Raw genomic sequence first — 26,497 nt, 5'->3', positions numbered from 1 at the left:
TGGACGTGCATGACCTGCAAAAATGTTATATGCCAAAAGCCATTTTGCAATATACAAAAAAAAATACATATGCCAAAAGCCATTTTGCCATGTATCAAAAAAACTGCCATATGCCAAAAATCATTTTGCCATATACCAAAAAACTGGAATTTGCCAAAAGCCATTTTGCCATATGCCACAAAAATGCCATATACTGGCCCTGCAGTAAATTTGTTAGCATTCAAACTCACACACTCAACTCAAACTCCTCCTCAATTTTGTTCCAAAAATGAATAGTAATTGACAGCATTTAGGCTGATACAATCTTCATGATAGAATATTTTATTTCATGTGCACATAAACACGTCTGCTTTGTTGCAGACCAGTAAAATGCTTGTGATTTGTCTGTCAAATTGTCTCCTGCAAATATCTTGAAATAGCCACACTTCCTGTGATCCCCTGGGATCTTTGTTGTGAATCATCTCTTATCACCTTTAAGTGGAGTGAAGGGCCATCTCAAACACTTTATTTTTTTTCTCTCCTGTCTCAGCAAGCCCACACCTCTACTGTGGCTCTGAATGACTGACATGCGCAAACACACTGTCACACAAGACCTCGTTACATCGACTTTGTTCAAACACTTCAATTCATTCTGTCTCACATCATGTACACACATTTGCACACACACTGATTTCTGCTTCACTACCGCCCAGTGGTTTTTGGAGGTCACCTGTCGATCCTTTCATGGGTACCATGACCACCTGTCATGTCTCCCAGCATGCACTACTTGGCCTCACCAATGTACGTTTCACTGGAAATTGTCACACAATCACTTGACTAATATGTATATCTCTTGGAATTCTTGTACAAAATCTCAAACATTCAACACATTGGGATATTAATTTCTCTAATAATGTCCCTGCTTTCTCTCTGTCTTGGTTTATTTCCAGGTGGTGAGAGTTCCAGTGGAGAGCTGTGAGCAGTACACTACGTGTGGGGAGTGTTTAGGCTCCAGAGACCCTCACTGTGGATGGTGTGTCCTCCACAATGTGTAAGTATCGCACACACTGATGCCTATTTGATATAAATTAAAGAGGTTTATTAACAGTCAGCATACTTTTGAGTAGACTAACTCATTAGACAGTTAATCCCCCAAATGATCATACACTGCGTTCAGTGATACAAGCTTTGAAGCTTAGTTGGAACGTCACTGTTTGTAGACCCCAATCACCAACGTCACACAATCACGTGATAGCTGTATTGTGCCGCCATATTGTCCGTCATTGTGTGTCCGTATTGTCATTGATCGTAGTTTCTAAAGGTGGATTCACTTGCAAATTATGGAAGCTCCGGTGCTTTCAGATGCTGTAAACTCATTGGATGAGTTGCATATAAGCAGTTATTTGGAAAAGCTTCGGTCGATCCAGTCGCCAAATCCATATTTGATGCCCAAACTGATGTTTCCTCCCGTCCGGTCCTGTCCCGTGCGTCAGAGCTCGTCCTGAGACCACAAAATTTCCAATCATACTCCAGTTTATGCAGGGCTGGCCCAGCCTATACGCAGACTATGCAGCTGCTTAGGGCCCCTGAAAACTAGGGGCCCCCAATCTGGCAAATGTTTAATTTATATTCTATTTTGTTTACTACAGTTTGCTTTATTTGATTTTTGTGAGTTTTGATACTTGATTACAAGCTTAAAAAAATAAAAGTTCTTCCTAACGTATTATTTTCGATCCATCCATCGTCTACTGCTTAATCCGGGGTCCGATCGCGGGAACAGCAGAAGACCGACGTAATGTATTATTTTACTTACCTGGTTCTGACAGCGCAGCGTGTCAACTACGTAGCACTCGGCTAGCTTTGGCACTTCCATGAAGCCGGTCGTGCATAATTGGTCGTGCAGCCACCTTTGCATGATATAGTTGTGTTGCAAATGTTGCACTGAGGTGACTAGTCTTTTTTTTTTTTTTTTTTTAATAAAGTTAAGCCAAACTTTTGAGTGCCCGCCCCACCATGCCCATGGTTGTATTCTAGTTGAAATGCACAAACGCGCTTCTTGTGGCTTTTTCTTCGTGGTTTTCGGCAGAAAAATTTCCGCTTGGGGGTTAGGGCATCGAAACATGGAATCCAAATTTTAAAATTCGAACGGTTCCAGGAGAACCGGAGTGTTAGAACAGGGTCCCATCGATGCTCAATACTCGATGCCCAACCCTAATGTTGACAGACTTCCAAGATTTTTAACCGTACATTAGATGTGAATGTGAGTATACAGTAAATGTTTTTGTACAGTACATGTGGCCTGTATTAAACTACGGTGTACAGCACCTCTTGCCAAAAATCTGTGCTCGGATTAAGCTAATTTTTTTTTTTTTTTCCCCCAAACTAAAAATTTGACATCAATTTATGATTCTAAGCTAAAAATGACAGACCTTTCGAATAATAAATATAATTTCTTACCTTGTTTTTATGGCTGGGTTGAAACAAAAGCGGTTGCGCAACGTCTGTAAACAGGTGTTTCCAGGGTTAAACGGAAAAATTAATAATAGTAAATAAATCAATCTGCCATGGCAGCATATTAGTGCTGCAACGATTAATCGATTAACTCAGTAACTCAGTTAGAAAAAAAATATTCGAATGACATTTTGTTGCTTCGATTATTCGTTTAATTAAAGTGGTGATGTAATGGTTTATTTTGAAAGTGTTTGCATTTAGTTTATTGATTAGGGTGGATACACTGCCCTCTAGTCTGCCTTATTTCACATGGTTGCATCCAACTGCTCCCTGTTAAGAACAACATATGACCAAGTTTTTGTTTGAGCTAATGTTTTTTAATGCATTCATAATTTAGTTTATAGGTATATTTAGCCATTTTTTTGTGGGAATATGTGTCCGAACCATTTGTTTAGAGCATAGTAAAAAAAAAATTTTTTTTTTAGCATTTTATAGCATTTAAGCTAGCGGAGTTTTTCTATGTAAGTTAGCCAATTGTTCTTTTGTTGTACATCGATGCCTTTTTTTTTTTTTTTTTAAATTATACCGTTTGGGGTATTTTAATTTTTCATGCTCCTTATCCGATTACTCGATTATTCGAACTAACTAGTCCATCGATTAATCGACTACTAAAATATTCGATAGCCGCAGCCCTACAGCATATAGACATATTGTTCTACCAAACATAACAGTTCTTTTGGCTTAAAATAGAGCAGTTTATTCTAAAAAAGAGTGCAAGAGCAGAAACTGCTTTTTCAGTCTTGTCTGTGTTTTCCGCCATAGACACACTTTCTCTATAAGGTGTTTAATTAATTTATTTAACATAATAGTTGAATAGTGAACCTCAGCTCAACTAATTCTGTTACTTGCTTCCAAAATTGCCTATCCATGCTCTTATTTTTTTTTTTAAACCCAGGTGAGTGTTAAGAGTAATTCCACATTATTGTAGTGAGGTGATAGGAAATGACACCACATTTAGAACACTGCAAAAATTTGGCATATAAAACGTCTCTAGGCGTGTTAATTAAGATTAGAAGACTTATCAGCAAACCGTCTTTCCTTCAGGCGCCCACAATCACACGTTTGCCACCTCTCCGTCTTTAAAATGACATCATGACAGGCTTGAACCAGCGTTAAACAGCCATTTGGCCACATCTCGACGATGTGTCATGAACGCAGCATGCTCATTTCCTAGCTGATTGTGTTGCCAAATCTGACTAAGGCCCCGCAGACAAAATGGGGAAATATTAATAGGCAAATTATTTATAAGCCTCGTTTCAGGCCTCTGGTGCCTTTAGCCACATCCTATTAATAACCGTGGTAGGTTCAATCAACAGAATTGAGTTGGGGATACGCACACATAACCTTGCCTACACATACACACAAACATGCGGTGCTTTCTAGGAAATACACATACCGGCGCATAGCAGAGCTGTAGCAGTAAAGAAAAGGAAAATAAATTGACACCTTTTTGCATACTCATGCCTTTAATCTCTGTGTGTGCATGTGTACAAGTTGTCAGCAGGACTGCTGGCTACCAAACCCCAAGACTCGACTAACTAAATGAGAGTACGGGGGCTTCTCACGGTGGAAGCAGTTAGCATCTTTTCCCGCTTCCCTATTATTGTCAATCTTTCACACAGTGCCACATCAGCTCTTTTCACTCACCTCTGGGACCAGTTGTTGTTAGCGCTGAGGTGAAGTGATAGCTAATGCATTATGAATAGCTAATAGTAAAACTGCTGCACGGCGATGCTTTTTTTTCTCGTCATCAGCTGCCCGGTAATAAGCGGGAGGAAATTGCTGACCTCTCTTGATATGCCGTGGGTTTGAATTGTATCATTTTTACAGCTCAGTGAAACTTTAATGGTTGCCTATATATCTCCTGACTAGTTTAAATTGGGTGGGACTGTAAACTGAACAGATGAGGAGCTGTACGGATGTACACACAGCTTAGTGTTTCTTGAACAAATGTCAAGGCCACTGGGGTAATGATGGTTTAGTCCTGCAGTAATGGTTGCAGCGAGCTATTAGCCTATTTGTCTTTTATTATTGCTCTCATTTTCTGCGTGAAGGTGATGGTTCTGCCGTTTCATCATGTTTAAAATGATAGTCAGACTGTATAATCTAAACTATTCACAACTCTCATCTTTCCCTCTCTCCTTGGTTTTTGCTTTTCTCCTCTGCAAATTTCACATTTAACCTATCACTTTTTTTACACCTCTCTTCAGCTGCTCACGAAAGGACCGTTGTGAAAGAGCGGGAGAACCCCAGAGGTTTGCATCAGACCAGAGGCAGTGTGTGGAGCTCACCGTTCAGCCCAAAAATATTTCTGTCACCATGTCTGAAGTGCAGGTAAGCCTTCTCGTATACGGGAGATCATTGGCTTACGACAGCGTTTCATTCCTTCAGCAGCAACGTCAACTGAATGTCGACACTAGGGCTGTCCCAAACGACACATTTTCTCCCAATTAGTTAGTTTTACGATTAGTCGACTAATCTAATTTTAGTTGTTTTTTTTTTTTTTTCCACTAATTTCGCAATAACATTTTTGTTGACGCTTATTAATTCATTAAGCATTTTGGAACACTTAAATTCTTTATCAAAGTACAAATAAACACATATATAACAATAAAAAAAATCATAAATAAACAATAAGGTCAAATGCTGATAGCATTAACTAGTGCAAAAGAATGGATTTTAAACAGATTCAGAACACTGACTTCGCCTTTCCAACATTATTCAAAACAATTCTTAAAAAAAAAAATCTAGGATTATAATTATTGTATATACATACAGTGGGGGAAATAAAGTATTTAGTCAACCACCAATTGTGCTAGTTCTCCTACTTAAAAAGATAAGAGAGGCCTGTAATTGTCAACATTGGCAAACCTCAACCATGAGAGACAGAATGTGGCAAAAAAAAAAAAAAAAACAGAAAATCACATTGTTTGATTTTTAAAGAATTTATTTCCAAATTAGAGTGGAAAATAAGTATTTGGTTACCTACAAACAAGCAAGATTTCTGGCTGTGAAAGAGGTCTAAATTCTAACGAGGCTCCACTCGTTACCTGTATTAATGGCACCTGTTTTAACTCATTGTCGGTATAAAAGCCACCTGTTCACAACCTCAGTCAGTCACTCTCCAAACTCCACTATGGCCAAGACCAAAGATCTGTCGAAGGACACCAGAGATAAAATTGTAGACCTGCACCAGGCTGGGAAGACTGAATCTGCAATAGGTAAAACGCTTGGTGTAAAGAAATCAACTGTGGGAGCAGTTATTAGAAAATGGAAGACATACAAGACCACTGATAATCTCCCTCGATCTGGGGCTCCATGCAAGATCTCACCCCGTGGCGTCAAAATGATAACAACAACGGTGAGCAAAAATCCCAGAACCACATGGGGGGACCTAGTGAATGACCTACAGTGAGCTGGGACCACAGTAACAAAGGCTACTATCAGTAACACAATGCGCTGCCATGGACTCAGACCCTGCACTGCCAGACATGTCCCCCTGCTGAAGCCAGTACACGTCCAGGCCCGTCTGTGGTTCGCTATAGAGCATTTGGATGATCCAGAAGAGGACTGGGAGAATGTGTTATGGTCAGATGAAACCAAAATAGAGCTTTTTAGTAGAAACACAGGTTCTCGTGTTTGGAGGAGAATGAATACTGAATTGCATCTGAAGAACACCATACCCACTGTGAAGCATGGGTGTGGAAACATCATGCTTTGGGGCTGTTTTTCTGCAAAGGGACCAGGACGACTGATCTGTGTAAAGGAAGTAATGAATGGGGCCATGTATCGAGAGATTGAGTGAAAATCTCCTTCCATCAGCAAAGGCATTGAAGATGAGACGTGGCTGAGTCTTTCAGCATGACAATGATCCCAAACACACAGCCCGGGCAACAAAGGAGTGGCTTCGTAAGAAACATTTCAATTTCCTGGAGTGGCCTAGCCAGTCTCCAGTGCTCAACCCCATAGAAAATCTGTGGAGGGAGTTGAAAGTCCGCGTCCGCCCAATGACAGCCCCAAAACATCACTGCTCTAGAGGAGATCTGCATGTTGGAATGGGCCAAGATACCAGCAACAGTGTGTGAAAAGCTTGTGAAGAGTTACAGAAAAAGTTTGGCCTCCGTTATTGCTAACAAAGGGTGCATAACCAAGTATTGAGATGAACTTTTGGTATTGACCAAATACTTATTTTCCACCATGATTTGCAGATAAATTATTTAAAATCAAACTATGTGATATTCCTGTTTTTTTTCCACATTCTGTCTCTCATGGTTAAGTTTTACCCATGTTGACAATTACAGGCCTGTCTAATATTTTCAAGTGGGAGAACTTGCACAATTAGTGGTTGACTAAATACTTATTTGCCTCACTGTACTACTATATACTATAATAGTATTATAATAATTATTCATTGCCAATCAGATTTTCCATAAATGGTGTCGTTTTAAAGCTATTCTTAGTGTAGAATCTGAATTCTGAAGTATGTGGAATTAACTCCAGAAATCGTTATTTATATGACAACATTACATGCATTTGAAATGTTCACCTGAAGTACGTTCGCTAAACCGCTAACCGTAAGCTTTACACTCCACAAAAAAAAAAAAAAAAAAAAAACCACCTTTTAACCGCATGTTTGCGTTTTGGATAAGACTGCCAATGTTATATAGCAGGCTATAGTAGGTTGTCTTTTATTCTCATTAGCCTCAATGTAGCAATGCTAACGTTTACAGTGTTTAGTATAGATGCGTTTCCTGAAAACAAGAAAGCCCAAAAACAGTTTGCTGAAGACATGTCAACAAAGCACATGGATTACTGGAACCATGTCTTATGGTCTGATGAGACGTGCGGGCTTTCTTGTGTAGTCTTTAGAAGAGGCGTCCTCCTGGGGTGACAGCCATGCACAACAATTTGATGTAGAGTGTGACGTATGGTCTGAGCACTAACAGGGTGACGGGTGGGGGGGTCACCTCGTCAATCTCGGCAGCAATTCTGACAGCACTCCGGTAACGAGTCACATGTCATTTTGGAGGGAAAATGACAAGCAGTACTCAATTTGGACATTTAGGGATATACTTTTTTTCAAAGGGGTGTACTCACTTTTGTTGCCAGGGGTTTAGATATTAATGGTTATTCATTCATTCATTCATTTTCCATGCCGCTTTTTCCTATTTTGAGTTATTTTGTTGGGCAAATAAATCAACTCTATTATATAAGCTGCACACAGACTACTTTTCATTGTGTCAAAGTGTGATTTTGTCAGTGTTGTCCTATGAAAAGATATACTTTAATATCTGCAGAAATGCAAGGGGTTTACTCACTTTTGTGATACACTGTATGTACATGGTCCAAAATGTGATACCAACATATGTGGAAGCCAGGTATTAATTATAGTATATTATTGTTTACCTAATATTAATATTATATTAATATCACCTAATATTAATGATTAATTTAATCATTGTAACATTAGAATAAATAAAAACAAATAGGATTTGGTTATGGACCGATATGGATGATTTTTTTATTTTATTTTATTTTAGAAATTAATAATTTTATGTTTTTGCCTGCCATTGCCAACGCTCGACATCCAATCCAGTTAAACTGGGAGGACTGGCTTTGAAAGGGTTAAGGCAGTGTATGCAGAAAACTTTCACAGATGCTTTGGTTTAATCCATAACTTCACCACATGGTTTAGTTTGTGTTTTCCATACTTCATTCTGAAACGCTGAACTCTGATCTGGGTTGCTTTTTAGTGCAGGGGCGTGTTTCTGCGAGATCAGCATCATAGCAATATAACACAATGAACTCTACCAATGAGCTCACCAAGACATAGTACACAGAGGGAGACTTTCACCAGATTTCAGTTTCATACCCATTCACTTTGATTTAGAATTTTAAGTCACTTACAGAGCCTTCAATGGTCAGGCTCCGGATTATACTAGAGAAATGATGGTACATTTTTTATGCCGTTGTTATTCCAAAACGTAGGACTTGATATATCAGCCATTTAAGTACTCTTGGCAACTTCACCACATAAAAAGCATCCCAAACTAAACTAACACACTCGCGCACACATTAACCTTGCTATAATTGTAATAGCTGCCATTGTAACAGATGCACACACAAATGGCTGTGCCCATCACACACCTACACATAGCCCGGCATCACTTACATGTCTCTGCCCCCCAGCACCCATTAACCCCCATGTCATATCTTATAACAATCCATGTACACCGTGTCCTTCCATTGATCTTGTACTGATTGCCTCGCTCTCTCTTTCTCTCTCAAAAGCTGGTCCTTCAGGCTCGTAATGTGCCTGATCTATCAGCGGGGGTCAACTGCTCCTTCGAGGACTACGTGGAGACCGAAGGACTGATCCAAGGCGGATATATTTACTGCCTTTCTCCATCTGCTCGTGATGTCATTCCCATCACACGGAACAAAGGTTGGGCGTGATTAGCTGGGTGATGAAATCACGAATCGGAAAATGTTGGCCTTCATTTCAAAATTGCTTAGTTTTGTCTCTCTAACAGTTTTGTTGTGTACGCTCCCCCCTGCCTTGCGCCTTTGAATTCATTTGGTGCTATTAATTTATCAACGCGGGCTGATGTCTCCCCCTAAGGGGTCTTTTTTTCTGCCGTGCAATCTGAGAAGTCTGCAGCTGTGCAGCCACAAGAAATATTTTTAGCATTATTAGATGATTTGCTTAGTGCGACTCTATCAGAATACCTTGTCATCGTCAATAATGTTTGCCAATTCCATTTCAAAGAGCTCTAACCCAAGTTTGCATTTTTGTACTGAAAATAGCACTGTTTTGAATGCCCATTATCATGCATTATGCATCCTTGTCACTTTCACTTGTTTATTTTGCTTTCCCTGGAAACGACAAGGCTCGTGTCGCTAACTTCTTTTCAAAGACTTGGTGATAGTATCTGTACTTACTCTAATTTTAGTGGAGATTGTACACTTACTTCATGTAGGTATCTGTTTTTGCCACAGGAATGAACGTTTTGTTATTCTTGAAGCATGAAAGGTTCCATACTCATCTTTAAGTTTCTCCAAGTGTACTACAGTAAATTTTTAAACTGCTCCCATTCATAGGTTCTCTGCTTGAGCGTACGTTCTAAACATTGATACCTATTCTAATTATGTATTGTTGTTTATATACCCGCATATATAGTAAGGAAAATAAGTGTTTGGACACCCTGCAATTAGGGAAGTTCTCTCACTTAGAAATGAGGGGCGGGTTTGAAATTTTCATGGTAGGTACTTGTCCACTGTGAGAGACAATCTAAAGAGAAAAAAATCCATAAATCACAGTGTATGAATTTTTTTTAACAATTTATTTGTATTATACTGCTGCAAATAAGTATTTGAACACCTGTCTATTAGCTAGAATTGTGAGCCTCAAAGACCTGTTAGTCGCCTTTAAAAAGTCCAACGAATAAGTGAAGTGGAGATGACTTTTTTACATGTCCACCCCATACAACGCTCACGTGGGCAATGACAGTGAGACCTGGAGGGGCGTGATTGGGAGGAACGGCCCCCCCGATCAGAACCCGAGTGGTGTTCTGTTATTGGACTTCTGTGCTCGTCACGGTTTGTCTATAACGAACACCATGTTCTTGCGACTTGCGGCCGCATGCTTTGGACACTCGGGTGAAGAGAGGGGCGGAGCTGTCAACCGATCACCACCTGGTGGTGTGTTGGCTCCGATGGCGGGGGAAGATGCTGGCCAGACCTGGCAGGCCCAAACGTATTGTGAGGGTCTGCTGGGAACGTCTGGCAGAATCCCCTGTCAGAAAGAGTTTCAACACCCACCTCCGGCAGAACTTCTCCCTTGTCCCGGGGGAGGTGGGGGACATTGAGTCCGAGTGGGCCATGTTCCGCGTCTCCATTGTTGAGGCGGCCGATCAGAGCTGTGGCCGTAAGGTGGTTGGTGCCTGTCGTGGCGGCAATCCCCGAACCCGCTGGTGGACACCAGCGGTAAGGAATGCCGTCAAGCTGAAGAAGGAGGCCTATCGGGCCTTTTTGGCCTGTGGGACTCCGGAGGCAGCTGACAGGTACCGGCTGGCCAAGCGGACTGCGGCCTCGGCAGTCGCCGAGGCAAAAACTCGGACATGAGAGGAGTTCGTTGAGGCCATGGAAAACGACTTCCGGATGGCTTCGAGGAAATTCTGGTCCACCATCCGGCGTCTGAGGAGAGGAAAGCAGTGCACTATTAACACTGTGTATAGTGAAGATGGTGTACTGCTGACCTCGACTCGGGACGTCGTGAGTCGGTGGAGAGAATACTTCGAAGCCCTCCTCAATTCCACCGACACGCCTTCCTTTGAGGAAGCAGAGTCTGGGGACTCTGAGGTGGGCTCTTCGATCTCTGGGGTTGAAGTCACTGAGGCGGTTGGTAAGCTCCTCGGTGGCAAGGCCCCGGGGGTGGATGAGATCCGCCCGGAGTTCCTAAAGGCTCTGGATGTTGTAGGGCTGTCATGGCTGACACGCCTCTACAACATCGCGTGGACATCGGGGACAGTGCCTCTGGATTGGCAGACCGGGGTGGTGGTCCCCCTTTTTAAAAAGGGGGACCGGAGGGTGTGTTCCAATTATAGAGGAATCACACTCCTCAGCCTCCCCGGTAAAGTCTATTCAGGGTTGCTGGAGAGGAGGGTCCGTCGGGAAGTCGAATCTCGGATTCAGGAGGAGCAGTGTGGTTTTCGTCCCGGCCGTGGAACAGTGGACCAGCTCTACACCCTCAGCAGGGTCCTCGAGGGTGCATGGGAGTTCGCCCAACCAGTCTACATGTGTTTTGTGGATTTGGAGAAGGCGTTCGACCGTGTGCCTAGGGGAATCCTGTGGAGGGTGCTCCGGGAGTACGGGGTACCGAGCCCCTTGGTAAGGGCTGTTCGGTCCCTGTACGACCGGTGTCAGAGTCTGGTCCGCATTGCCGGCAGTAAGTCGAATTCGTTCCCAGTGAGGGTTGGACTCCGCCAAGGCTGCCCTTTGTCACTGATTTTGTTCATAACTTTTATGGACAGAATTTCTAGGCGCAGCCGAAGCGTTGAGGGGGTCCGGTTTGGTGACCTCAGCATTGAATCTCTGCTTTTTGCAGATGATTTAGTGCTGTTGGCTTCATCAAGCCGTGACCTCCAACTCTCACTGGAGCGGTTCGCAGCTGAGTGTGAAGCGGTTGGGATGAAGATCAGCACCTCCAAATCCGAGACCATGGTCCTCAGTCGGAAAAGGGTGGAGTGCCCTCTCCGGGTCGGGGATGAGATCCTGCCCCAAGTGGAGGAGTTCAAGTATCTTGGGGTCTTGTTCACGAGTGACGGTAGGAGGGAGCGGGAGATCGACAGGCGAATCGGTGCGGCGTCTGCAGTAATGCGGACGCTGCACCGGTCCGTAGTGGTGAAGAAGGAGCTGAGCCGAAAGGCAAAGCTCTCGATTTACCAGTCGATCTACGTTCCTACCCTCACCTATGGTCACGAGCTTTGGGTCGTGACCGAAAGAACAAGATCCCGGATACAAGCGGCCGAAATGAGTTTCCTCCGCAGGGTGTCCGGGCTCTCCCTTAGAGATAGGGTGAGAAGCTCGGTCATCCGGGAGGGACTCGGCGTCGAGCCGCTACTCCTCCGCATAGAGAGGAGCCAGCTGAGGTGGCTCGGGCATCTGGTTCGGACGCCTCCCGGACGCCTCCCTGGAGAGGTGTTCCGGGCATGTCCCACCGGCGGGAGGCCCCGGGGACGACCCAGGACACGCTGGAGAGACTATGTCTCTCGGCTGGCCTGGGAACGCCTTGGGATCCCGCCGGAGGAGCTGGTTGAAGTGGCTGGGGAGAGGGAAGTCTGGGCTTCCCTGTTAAAGCTGCTGCCCCCGCGACCCGACCCCGGAACAAGCGGAAGATAATGGATGGATGGATGGACCCCATACAATCAGTAATTCCAGCAATTCTTACATAGACAGAATTGTAGAACTCTACAAGGCTGGACAGGATTACAAGGCAATTGCCAAGGCAATATAAGATCCACCGTTGAAGCAATTATTAGAAAATGGAAGAAGTTAAACATGACTGTCAATCTCCTTCGGACTGGGGCTCCATGCAGAATCTACCTCGTAGGGTCTCAATGATCCTAAGAATGGTGAGGAATCAGCCAAGAACTACACAGGAGGAGCTGGTCAATGACTTGAAAGGAGCTGGGACCAGCATTTCCAAAGTTACTGTTGGTAAGATATCATGGTTTAAAATCATGCATGGCACGCAAGGGTCCCCTGCTTAAACCAGCACATGTCCAGTCCCGTTTTAGTTTGCCAATGACCATTTGGATGATCCAGAGGAGACAATCTTGTGGTCATACTGTATGAGATCAAAATTGAACTTTTTGGTCTTAATTCAACTCATAGTGTTTGGAGGAAGAAGAATGATGAGTACCATCCCAAGAACACCATCCCTACTGTGAAGCATGGGGGTGGGAATATCATGCTTTGGGGGTGTTTTTCTGCATATGGGACTAGACGACTGCACTGTATTAACTCATTCACTCCCAGCCATTTTCACCAGAGCAAGGCCCTTCGCTCCTGGCCGTTTTACTTGATTTTGACTGATTTTGCAAGGCCCACAGAAAATTCTGTTCTATTGCTATATAAACATGGAACCCACCAAAAGAAAGATTAGACTCTATTCTTTCAGCAGGAAAAACAGTTTTCCATTCTTTAGAAATCAGCATTAGAAAATAGCTTAGTTTGAGCAATTTTCCAATTTCTCATGAAAAAAAAGAGATTTTTGTGAAAGCATACATTTCAAACATAACTTTGACTTCAACACAGCTATTTTTTGTGTTAGTTACATCCTTAACATCTGAATAATGTTTTCCTTTTACAAAATAACATAAACAACAAGACAAATAGAGCTTTTGATAGCAATTTTATTTACACATAACTAACTGAGAGATGACGCTGTTGTGGCCGCGACAACCGGGGTAAACTTTTCCCTCATTGCCGCCTGGCTCTGCTCGGCGACCAACACGGACTCAACGGCATCGTCCGCTGCACTGGTGGTCCCGGTCGTTCTGCTCGGTTGTCCAGCGCCTGGCATCCTGGCCGTCCTCCCGGTTGTCCTGCTCGGTCGTCCGCCGCCTGGCATCCTGGACGGCCCGGCCGTTCGTTCCGTTGAATCGGGTTGCGGGTCTTAACCAAATGCGGGTCTACTGCCCTCCAGTGGCCAGTTTTATTGCTTTAAAATGGATTTTCAGTGTTGTGCTTTGGAGCTAAGTTGAATCAGAACCCAGAGTGTCTCTTGTGAATAAAAACGTAAAAGACGTATAAATACGTCTTTGGGAAACTGAAACAATTACAAATAGAGCGTATTTATAAGTTTTTGGGAGCAAATGTGTTAAGGAGAGGATGACCAGGGCCATGTTATGTGAGATTTTGGGGACTTGCCTCCTTCGCTCAGTTAGAGCATTGAAAATGGGTCGTGACTAGGTCCTCCAACATGACAGTGGCCCGAAGCAGACAGCCAGAATAACCAAGAAGTGGCTTCATAAAAAGCATATCAAGGTTCTGGAGGGGCCTAGCCAGTCTCCAGACCTAAGCCCAATAGAAAATCTTTGGAGGAAGCTCATACTTAGTGTTTCTCAGTAACAGGCCAGAAATCTGATTGATCTAGAGAAGATCTGTCTGGAGCAGTGGTGAAAAAACCCTGCTGCAGTCTGTGCAAACGTTACAAAAGTTAAAGGAACCTGGTGAAAAGTTACAGGAAACGTTTGACTTCTGTATTGTAATCAAAGGCTACTGTGCCAAACATTAACATGGATTTTCTCAGGTGTTCAAATACTGATTTGTAGCAGTTTGATATAAATAAATTGTTAAAAAGAAAATCATACACTGTGATTTCTAGATTTTTTTCAGATTCTCTCTCACAATGGACAAGCACCTACCATTAAAATTTCAAACCCGCCCATCATTTCTGAGTGGGAGAACTTGTAAAATCGCATGGTGTTCAAATATTTATTTTCCTCACTGTAAAAAAATATTTTTTAATAAAAATAATCTTATGGATTAATGCCTTTTTTTTTGCCAATTTTTAACAGTTTTGCATATTTCTATGTTTATTTAGGTGACAAGCGTGTGGTGAAGCTTTATCTGAAGTCCAAGGAAACGGGCAAGAAGTTCGCAAGTGTTGATTTTGTCTTCTACAACTGCAGTGTCCACCATTCGTAAGTTCCAACAATTTGTTAATCATATGGGCATTTCATAAAGATTTTCTTATTAGGTTTCATTTAGTTCTACCCTTCACTCTTCCATGTTCCGTCCCTCTGGGATGACTCGCACAATAAACACCCATCTCCCTTTTACATCCACATGGGGTATTGCGTTACCTTTAGAGTGAAAAATCGAACACGACGTATGTATGTAACGATTGTGATATGAGATGGTAATTCTAGTCGTATCATAACCCATGACACACGCTAATAATTTTTCAATTATTAAATGATTATTGGACTGTCTACAATAGTGTTTCTTGGACGACCTTTTTTGATAAAGACAGATGTTCCATCTTTATTCAAATAAAGACAAAATACAACCCATAACGTGACATAATTTGCCAGATGACACCTAATGACATCTGTTATAAGCATTCAGTAATGCCCATGATAGTGTCATGTCATAATTATGACGGTCTTATGATGTCGTTGTGAAATAAAACATTACCTATTAACACAAATAAATCAACAAATTAGCTACACTGGACTATTAGCCGCAGGATTTAAAATGAAGGAGAAAAGTGGCTTATAGTCCGAAAATAATGGTAGTTAAAGTGAGTTTCCTCTGTACTAGAATACCAGCAGTTTTTTGTGTACATTCCTAGCTAGAGGTTTGACGAAATATCGTAATGGTGATATAACGTGATACCATCAGGTTATCGATACGCTCCTGCCAAAAATCAAGATATTGTTGGAGCGCTTACAGTTCATTTTTTGTTAATTTTAGGGCATTAACAGGTCACTTTCTTTTGAGTTTGAGTCACTGCCTGTCACGGAAAACGCAGGCAGGCTGGTGGTGTGGACCCAAATGCAGGGAAACAACACGCGGCAAGGCAGTTGGCGGTGAAATCAGAAATCGTTTTAATAATAACTAACAAAAACACAAAGTACAACCAAAGGCACTGGGGATCAAAAAGGCAATGTTCAAACAAAACTTACTTTATCTGAGGGACTAGTACACGAGAGCTTGGACAGGACATCGACTTTGACATTGACAATTACGCAAGAAGGAGTGAAAAGAAACTGGGAGCTTATATACACACAGAGACGAGGGGTAACGAGACAACGAGGAACAGATGGGTGACACAGAAGGATGCAGGTTGGCGGATACACTAGGAACAGGCACAACAGGTGAAATCAATGGGCAATCACAGAAACACACTAGGAGGGAACCAACACAAAACCTAACAACTGCCTATTCATTTGAGGAGATTCTTAGGTCACTTCCTGCTGCCTAACCCAAAATAAACCAGAATTGACCCATAAATGCCCCCAAATCAACAGGAAGTGACTAAAAATCAACAGCAAATGGGCTGAAATGCACCCAAATTAAACTCATTGGTTGCCATTGACGTCCAATCTGTTTGAGCTGGGAGGGATTTGTTCATTCGCTGCCACCCTCCCAGGTCAAACGGATTGGATGTCTACTAGTGATAAACTCATTCCAATTCACAGCAGAAGACAAAAATGGCTAGGTTTTCTGTTTATTTGTTCTTTTGTAGATTATACGAGAATTATTTCCTGACCAATGTATCAATAATCGTTGTATCGTGAAATCATTGTTATTGTGAGCTTTGTATCGCAAATTGTATCGTATAGTGAGGTAACAAGAGGTTCCCACCTCTACTCCTAGCCCTCTACCTTATTGCACAATCCTGTCTGATGCCGGGATCAAATAATGCTTTAGCTCTGAATGAAATCACCCATATTACCCCCCTTTGAGTCACAAGCTCTCCCTCTGTCCACTCATGGCTCATCCAGTGGAGGCTAAAACGTCTGGTGGGGTATTAGCCTCAGGGCAACAGATGGCATGTAGGCCCCCGGGGTACCGCAGGGCTCCATTCTGGCTTCCCTCCGGATGTTAGATGAGCCTCCTTCGAGGATTGCCCACAAACGCACTCAGAACATTCACATGCACAGTCACACCTCTCACCGCTCTGTCACTTACCAATCATTTAAGATCTGAATGTCTTGGACACATAATCTGTCGCTTTGACCTTTGACCTAATTGCCAAGTTTGCCTGTCCTAGCACGCGAATCCCCTGTCGCATCTACAGTGATTAGCCCAGCTGGTTAAGGGTGCTGTGGTTTACTTTGTCTAATCATGCTTAATTCATCCCCCTAAGGACTTAGAGGTACGGTATTTTCTTTACCTCTTTGTGCCTTTTAATACCCAATGTAGAACAAAACCTTTTATGTTCTGAGAAAGAATGCTCAATTAAAATGAAAGGTGTCACGTGGAGTCATAGTGGATGTACTGTAATATGAAGTCACATTAAAATTTTATGGCGTTCCTCATTCTATAGAAGTCGCTTCAAACAAGAAGCTATCCAAGAGTCACCCATTTGAGCCTATTACCCCAATGAGCTGATTAAATCTACTCCCAGCGCTGATCTAATATGGTCTTTGATGGATGTAATGGCCATGTTTAATTAAGTTACAAATATAGCATGTTGCATCTTTGCGACTGAGTTGAATGGTGGCGAACAGAGCTGCAAAGACAGGAATTTCTATATTAAAGTGGCCCTTTGTCGCGTATGTCCCCTTGCCATTTTACGGTGACACTCCGTCCTGAATGCCCCTTGGGCATCTGGTAAAGTTGTGGTTGTAAAGTTACAAGTGTAATGACTTCAGGCCCATGTTTCAACATGAGGGGTTTGTGTGTCCGCAATACTTAGTTATTCCTCTCAACGCCAGGGGTGAGTAGAGTAGCCAAAATTTTACTCAAGCATAGACTTCATAATATATTGACGGGACATGGGACGCGGCGCCAATTAACAGGAGGCCTGCATTGTTGGCGTGGCCGTCAAAGCTGACCGAGTGGAATCACAGACAAAGAGCTTTTTCTGTTGAAATGTCTTGTGAATAAATGCTTAAATGTCTGAATTCTTTATAGATATGGACATAAAACAGTCTCGATTCTTGGTTAAAAGCAAAAAAAAAAAAAAAAAAAAGTGCAATTAGCATTTATTTTACGTAAATATTGCGAACTATGATGCTAGTCAGTAAGCAAATGCAGCGGCCACCTTATGAAAAGTTTTTTCCGTTGAAAATTCTTGTGAATAAATGCTTAAATCCCTGAATTCTTGATAGATACGGACGTAAAACAGTCTCGATTCTTGGTTAAAAGCAAAAAGAAGAAGAAAAAAGAAAAAGTGCAGTTAGCATTTATTTTACGTAAATAGTGCAAACTATGATGCTAGTCAGTAAGCAAATGTAGCAGCCGCCTTATAAAAACAGCTTTTTCCGTTGAAAATTATTGTGAATAAATGGTTAAATCCCTGAATTCTTTATAGATATGGACTTAAAACAGTCTCGATTCTTGGTTTAAAGCATAAAAAAACTGCAGTTAGCATTTATTTTACGTAAATATTGTGAACTATGACTATATGGACTATTGTTATAATGATACTGTACAATAACTCATTACGTATCCACATTAAGCCAAAGAAATACAATTTTTTTTTTAAATCATTGAATTCCAACAAAAGGAAAAAAAAAACAAAAAAACGTAAATGAAGCATTATTCGGCCAAAGAGCATGACTGCCCTCTGGTGGAGAAAATAGTTCCGAGTTTGAATAGTGAAAGGTTCCCTCATACTATTTTGAAATTAAAATGATAATTTCTCCAGTTTTCTGTGGTCAAAAAACTAGGAGAGAAGTTAAAATGTGCGCTTTCAAGTCATGTTGAGGGCAGTGCTCTATGTCAAATACTCAATTTTTCATGGTGCTTTAAAGACGCCACGTGAGTTAACAGGCCGTGATCATAGAACGGCAGGCTTGAGTCTGATTGATATAGTGGACTCATGATTATTGTGGTGACGTCTCATTGGCGAAACTGGTAGAGAGATACGTTTGGAATTGCTGGCAAAAAAAAAAAGAAAATTTAATATTTAGAATAAAGAGGAAAAATGTAACGACTAGCCCAAAGTAGCGGAGTAGGAGTAGCGTTTCTTCTTCACAAATCTACTCAAGTAAAAGAAGAATTAGTAAAACTTGTAACCTGTAAGACATGCGTTTTTCCCAAAATATTACTCAAGTAAATGTAACGGAGTAAAAGTAACGCCTAACTATTAACCCACCTCTGCCTACAAGCCACGAACTATATGTAAAAAAAAAAAAAAAAGTTGTCCGAGCATTTAAGAGGATGCTCACCACACCAAAGTTGAAGCTAATGCTATGCTAACGCAAGGAGTTTGATTTAGTGTGTGACGTTCACTCAGCACAGACCTTTAAAGGCTCAAGCAACATTGCATATTCTCTTGCCAAGATAGGAAAACAAATCTGTGTTTCTAAACAAGCGCACTCCCTAAAACCATCGGCACCTGTTCTGATCTTCCCACATTCAAAAAATTGTTAAAAACTTACCTTTTTAAACTGGCTTTTAATTTGTAATTATTTTCTCCATTGTTTTGTACTGCCCACGTTGTATGAGCTTTTTTTTTTTTTTTTTTTTTTTTTTTCCTATACTGTAAAGCGCCGTTGAGCACCGGTAAAAGCGCTCTATAATTAAATGTATTATTACTATTATTGTTATTATTATTAAACAAGCAAGATGAAGCACAGCCTAGCTCAAAACACATTCTAAACTCCGGTGAGGAGAGTGAGGGGTAGGCGCAGCACATCTCACATGAGTGACACGACCCAAACACTGCTACGATGCAATCTGACGCACTCCACATACAGCAGGGGTGTCCAAACTTTTTGCAAACGGGGCCAGATTTGGTGTGGTAAAAATGTGGAGGGTCGGCCTTAGCTGACACCCTTTACGTAGAACAATATATTTAAACAAATTTTAGCAAGCCATTCTGTGTGTCACATTTGCTTTATTATTTTTTTAATTAATAATTTCCACAAAGTGTTGCAACTCGCCTTTGTGGCGTTGTCTTTCATCTCTTCTCGCTGTAAAATTAAACAAGCTTAAAGTTGCTTCAATTTCTTGCTACGCATCTTCCCTGTAATCTTGTCATACATGTCAGCGTGTCTGTTTGGTAATATCGCCTCACATTGAACTCATTAAAAACAGTGACTGTCTCTTCACAAATGAGTCAGACACAGTTTTTGCATATTTTAGTGAAGAAATAGTCCAATTTCCACCTATCCTTGAAGCATCGGCCGTCGCAGTCAACTTTTTTTTTGTTGATTGTCTCCATTTTAGAAAATTGGGAGTAAAATGTCACACGGGGTAATGTTGCTTAGAGTGCTGCTGCTCCCGGGCCGGACTTGGAACATGCCTGACGTACAGTATTAAAATGTCACGCATTGTGAACAAATAACAAAAACTATGTCGCATTTTCGTCTCGTTAGACGAAAACCGGCATTCGTCTGGTTATGTTCTAGTCTCCCAAGCCACGATTTTAGCTTGTCATTGTCACGAAAAAAATTGTCTGGCGTGAAGATAGAACAGCAAGCTTGCGTCTGATTGGTATAATGAAGTCATGTGATTATTGTTGCAATGTCTAATTGGTGAAATTAGTTAAGCTACTCTTGGCATCGCTGGCAAAAAAAAAAAAAAAATCTGTTGAATACAGAGGTTGCGCTAGACATTTTCGTTGTCTGTCATTTTGACTGACAGGGTCATAAAAATCCGGTCATAATCTATTTTTACCCGTCACTTAAATTTTTAAAGTGATAATGATGACATATTCAATAATATTTAGTTTTCATTCATTTTTAATTAATATTGTAACGCTTGCTTGGCGGCGAAAAATTAGACACGGAAGTCGTGGTATTTTTCGCCCTCTTTTTACTCTGCTTACTGCCAACAACACCAACAAAACAACAACTCCACCCCCAAAGAAAAAGAGGCACCTATATAGACCCCAATCACCAACGTCACACAATGATCTTAATTGTGGTTGTCAGCCCAAAATCTTCTAAATATATATTAAATGCATCTTACCAGATATAAAATGACTACTACATAGTCTGTGGTGATCGTTTGGTGCCCAGATTTCTTGTCGAATTACAGCAGTCCATCTCGCTCTCCACTTCGGGTCTCTCACAATACGGTAGAACTTCAAGTCTCTCCGTCTATCTTCTCTGTTACTGCAACCAACCGCCACACACGCCTTCACCATTTTGATTATTAATGTTAACGAGCAGAAAAACACGCCATAATAGGAGGCATGTACGTAGCGGTAATGTGTAAACACGACGAGCTGACGGATAATATGGCGGCTCCAGTCAGGGGGGCGGAGTTTTGACGTCATGTGATTGGGGTCTATACACAGGCGGCAATCTAGTCCACCAATTGGATGACACGCTGGCACACCGGGTGCACCAATAAGAACCTCGCGTTGATGTGTCAATCACGGTGCCGCCGCCAGACCCCGGTGACGCTACAATATTCTGACAAAATAGCCAACGACGTCATGCATTAAGAGAGACAATAGCTAATTAATATGCTCACTCGTCACCCTGTGGTCTGGGGTGTGAATTGCAACCTGTCAAAATGACGGATGGACTTCAGTTTTTTCCGTCACCGTTTTAAAAAACCGGTCAACGACGGAAGATATTCGGTTAACGCGACCCCTGGTAGAATAAAGAGGAAAAATGTAACTTTTGTATAGCCCAAAGTAGCGAGGTAAGAGTAGCGTTTTTTTCTTCACAAATCTACTCAAGTAAAAGTAAAAAGTATAGCTTAGTAAAACTACTCTTAGAAGTACATTTTTCTTAAAAAGATACTCAAGTAAATGTCACGGAGTACATATAATGTGTTACTACTCACTTCTGCTCATTCTTCCCAACGCATTATGAAAATATTCAAGCACATGCAGAAATTCATGAATATTCCTTTTATAAAGTAGTGTCGATCCCCAACATGATCCTTTTATATTCCTTAATAATTCATACTTGCACACTGTGGTACAACCACCCATTTCCAAAAACTACACACTCCTCCTTCTTATTTACACAACTGATTATGTTGCAACGGCCCTCGCCTTTTCAAAAATGCCATAAATTTGCATAGTGCTATTAATCTAATTAGAATTCCCACTGTTTCAGTTTAAGGGTTGCTCAGATTGAAATAGAAAATCACCCACGGCCATGATTGCTCCGTAATTAAATATTTCCATAAGCTTTTTCCTCATTTCTTAGCCCTCCGTTTATTAAGATTGGGAGGATAGCGTGGCAGAATTGAGGTTAAGCTTTAATGACGTACAGTACTGTACCTGTTGTTGTACAGCTGTGTTCATTCTAAAACTTCAATTATTATCGATCAAATCTTCTGTTATGAGTTGCTAAAGTAATGTTTTATGCGTATCATTTTCGGGTTGAGCGAGTTTTCTTGCTCCACCATGAAGAAAATCATGAATTAAATAACTACCATTTAAAATAATATTGGTTTATATGCATTATAGCAGATTTTCAACCTTTTATGAGCCACGGCACAGCGTTTTTATTTTAAAAATCCAAGGCACACCACCAGCGAAAAAAAACAAAAACAAAAAAGAATATCTGTGGCCTATATTCATTTCATATTTTGACTCACCCAATGCGGATACATCGGCTTTTTGTATTGGAGTAGTTATCACTGCACCCCAATGAAAGTTAATTCCGCTATGTTTAGTTCTTTTTAACAGTCTACTGTAAATCCCAATGAAGTTTTTGAGAGGAAATGGTCTTTGCTTCTTTTTGACCGCCATTCAATGAATTTTGTCCAGTGTCACATTCTGAGTTAGCATCTTTCCTTAAAAAAATAAACACTTTTTCTATCGCTGTCACCGTTAAAATTTCGCTGGCTAGCAGCTAGCCCCTGCGTCAATCTTACCTCATACACATTACCAAACAAAGCAGTTAGCTACCTATTGACACCTACTGACATGGAGGAGTATTGCATGATTAAAGGCCATTGGCGAGCACAGACACTCAGCAACAGCACATTTGCGGGTTCATTTTCCACATTTTTTTTTTTTTTTTTTTTTTACACCAATTAGATGAAAGTGGATGATTTTCCACAGCATACCTGTAGGTTGACTACTTCCATAAACTCAAAATGGAGGACATATTGAAAAAAACAAAAGAAAAACATCAAACTTGCAGTGTTTTTTCATCAACAATAAGGTTTTGCACTGTGAATAGATCATATTTGCGTAACTAAATAGTAAAAAATGCCAATTAAAGGTCAAACTGTTTTGGACAATTTATTTGGTTTACAGTACAGTGTTTTCAAATTGCAACGTACCCAAGAACAAATCTTATTTTGAAACGGTGTTCTGCCAAAATATCTGCATGGCCAGACGTCCTATCAATGCCCAGTGCGGTAGCGCACGCATGCACACATTAGTTAAAAGCAACGAGTAATTAATATTTTCGTTTTTATTGAGTCTGTTTTTACCTTTCCATTGCCTCAAAATAATTTTGGCGTGTTTTCCTCTGATAGCTTTTAAGCATTGTGTCTTCTTGTGGTAGCTTTAAAGCAGTGTTCATCTGTTGACCACATTAGTCACGTAGTGTATTTAAACCACCCTATATTATTATGCTTAAATATTTTTTAAGGTATTTTTTAGTGCATTCTTGTAGGGCTACAGCTATCCATTATTTTAGTAGTCGATTAACCATGAGTCCGAATAATCGAGTAATCGGATAAGGAACATGAAAAATTAAATTACCTGAGCTGAGCCTCAAACTGTATAGTAAATAAATAAATAAGGATCTATGTACAACAAAAGAACAATTGGCTTACATAACTTACATAGCAAAAGTATGCTAGTTTAAATGCTATAAAATGCAAACTTTTTTACAATGCACTTAACAAATGGTTCAAACACATATTCCCAAAAAAATAGGCTAAATATACCTATAAACTAAAGATGCACCGATACCGATACTAGTATCGGTAGGGTGCGCTGATCCGGCCAGAAATGGTGGTATCGGTTTCGGCGAGTACCAACAAAGACGGCGCCGATACCATTTACCGGTCCATTATTATAACATTTGACCACAGCCTTTTTCTCCTCCTGGCGCTCACTACACTCTAGAGCTGGGAATCTTTGGGCACCTAACGATTCGATTACGATTACGATTCAGATGGTCCGATTCGATTCTAAAACGATTATTGATGCACCCCCCATTTTTTTTAATTTTTTTTTAAATATTTTGTACATTTGTTCCAAAATTGTTCAAAAATACTCTCAGGCTAAACCAAACTACTATTTCAGTATCAAGTTAACATATAGCAGTAAACAAATATACAAAAATAACAGTAAATAAAAAACTCCAGTCCCCATTCTGTATCAGCAGCTTTAAACTACATTCAATTAATTTAATGTTGTGAATCAACCGTTAAAGTTGTTAAAATTGCTCCCGTTAATCCATAATTTCCCTTTTGTCAACTTTCGACATGTGAAAGTTTTAAAACTATTTTAAAGATAGATTCAAGTCAATATTTTACCGATTTAGGAGTATTTTAGATAAAAAGTTAATTAGGTTTGCTTGGAAGGTTCGCTACAACAGCCTTGCAGAGAAGTGTACTGCTTTAAGATGGCGGCCGTTTACTACGTCTGCATCTAGCTTTTTGTAGATGTGCTGCAAACGCTACCGCTACCGCTGTGCATCTAGTCTGATATAAATGATATCTACCGTAACATTATGTGGATGACGTACTTTTGTAGCAGCTTCAGGTATGTTGTTGTGTTTTTTTATCTCGTGGCATGAGTTGAGCTAGAGCCGTGAGTTGAGCATTGGCATTACCCGAGGGGCCGGGTAATGAGAAGCATGATGTTTAACTACTCTCGCTCCGTTGCTCATTGACCGCGCGGCGCGCTGAGTGTGTTGTACTTCCGCTTTACTTGGCATATTTCAATAATCGGAATTTGGATGTTTGTGAATCGTTCTCGAATCTTCCACGGCCGAATCGCGAATAATCTAAGAATCGGAAATTTTGCACACCTCTACTACACTCTGTCTCTGTGTTGTGTGATGACACGTGAACACCAAGCAGCTATCGCTATTGGCCTGCTCCAGACCAGTGAGAGCGGGCCAATAGCCACTCCTGACCAATCAAAAGGGAGCTTTTTCATATGGACGAAAAACAAACCAGGAAATATGGCGGCGCCGCGGCGGTCGGGAAATATTTCCAAATAGAAATCCCGTCGATTAAAATCAATGGCTGCATGCAAGATTTGCGGCCTGAAAGTTTGGAGATGTGGAGTTAAATCGGCCAGTTTCAATACCTCGAACTTGATAAAACATTTGAAGACTAAACGTGAACGAACACAATGAGTTTGAGCCTGCAAGAGGAGGACTGCTATCCAGAGGAAGAAGGCCGCTGGACCGGAGCAACAATCTCTGGTCAGTTCACTTCGTCGACTTTACTTTTATTGTCTTTTACTGAAAGAAATGCAGCAGTAATTTGGGAAGTGTTTCCAAAGTATTGTTGCCACCTTTCAGAAATAGAAATAAGGGACTCCCACCTCCCGAAAAAAAGGAGAGACGGGATGCTGTGGTCAATTATTATTACTTATAATTGTTAGCGTCCCCAAATGCGGAAACAAGGTTGAACCTCGAAGCAGACAACAAGCGGGGGATACATAAAAGGGTTTAATGATTGCAAACAAAAAATAACACGCGATCACGGGACAGTAGAAATAACAAAAGGAGTCCGTGACAGCAGGTCGACGGACAAACTAAGACGATAGGCAGCGTTTACAAACGAGAGCAGCACACTAACAGAAAAACCCAATGCAGGGGCATAACAAGCAAATGTAGCAAGATTATTGTGCCAGATGTCAAATAGCGATCAGCAAGGCAAATATCTCGGCAGCCTTCTCTGAGATCACCCGTGCTTAAATGCTGCGTTGTTGAGCCTGCATTGGATTCAAGTACCACGCCCCCACGCCCAGCAACAAAACACAATCTAACCAGCAGCAGAATGTGACAATAATTTCATGAAAGTTGCACTGTTTGGACTTTGAGAGGTTTAAAAAAGTTTATTCAGTTCATTCAGAGTTTATTATTATGAATTTATTTTTACTTTCTTACTGTTGGGCTAGTATTATACATGTTTTATTAATTTCACAAATTTAGCACTATTTTGGCCTTTGAGAGCGGAAGGTTTATTCAACTATTGTCTAGTAGGGTTTAGTGTACTTTTTCCTATTTTGCAAAGGTAAGCAACAGCCTGACAAAGCCTTGATAGCAATGATTTCACATCCAATTATGTAGCTCTTTGGAAAAAAAAAAAAAATTAAGGAAAAAAAAAAATATATATATATAAAATCGGGGTGGTATCGGTATGGTATCGGTACTGCACAGCCAGGTATCAGTATCGGGGCCAAAAAATGGTATCGGTGCAACACTACTATTAACTAAATTACGAGTGCATTTAAAGATTTTTCTGCAGCCGTTTGGCTGGCGCTCCTCCTCAATGCAAGACCGAAGCCGGAAGTCACTCATTTTCATGGCGCGGGATTCAAAAAACTAAATAAATATAGCGATCGCTTCCACATACATCCAAGCGGTCCATATCATTCAGGAGCATAAAATACCGAGTGTATTATGAAATAAACATGCTTTTCGTGTCACATGCACTTTAAATAGCCCAGAATTACCTCATTGCCTGGCATTGGCTCCTACTGACGGGCATAGACGTTCAATCCGTTTGAAGTGGGAGGGATGGCAGCGAATGAACGAATGTTCATTCGCTGCCACCCTCCCACTTCAAATGGATTGGACGTCTACTTGTGATAAACTCATTCCAATTCACAGCAGACACTTATTTTTCTGTTTATTGGTTGTTTGTAGAA

At 41.1% G+C, this 26,497-nt stretch overlaps 1 protein-coding gene across 2 annotated transcripts in view; it reads left to right on the top strand.

The window, feature by feature from the left end:
* Positions 1-26,497, top strand: part of LOC130921934 (plexin-A1-like) — a 484,623-nt gene that overhangs the window by 245,890 nt on the left and 212,236 nt on the right. For both annotated transcript variants that reach the window (XM_057846316.1, XM_057846315.1), the window contains exons 5-8: positions 930-1,030; positions 4,701-4,824; positions 8,782-8,935; positions 14,600-14,699. In XM_057846316.1, the coding sequence (XP_057702299.1) occupies positions 930-1,030; positions 4,701-4,824; positions 8,782-8,935; positions 14,600-14,699 (479 nt within the window). The remainder of the gene's footprint in view (positions 1-929; positions 1,031-4,700; positions 4,825-8,781; positions 8,936-14,599; positions 14,700-26,497) is intronic.

This window comes from Corythoichthys intestinalis, chromosome 9, assembly GCF_030265065.1.
Source record: "Corythoichthys intestinalis isolate RoL2023-P3 chromosome 9, ASM3026506v1, whole genome shotgun sequence".
NCBI classification, from domain to species: Eukaryota; Metazoa; Chordata; class Actinopteri; order Syngnathiformes; family Syngnathidae; genus Corythoichthys; species Corythoichthys intestinalis.
The sequence above is the reverse complement of the archived record's forward strand: the minus strand, read 5'-3'. Positions and strand labels throughout refer to the sequence as shown.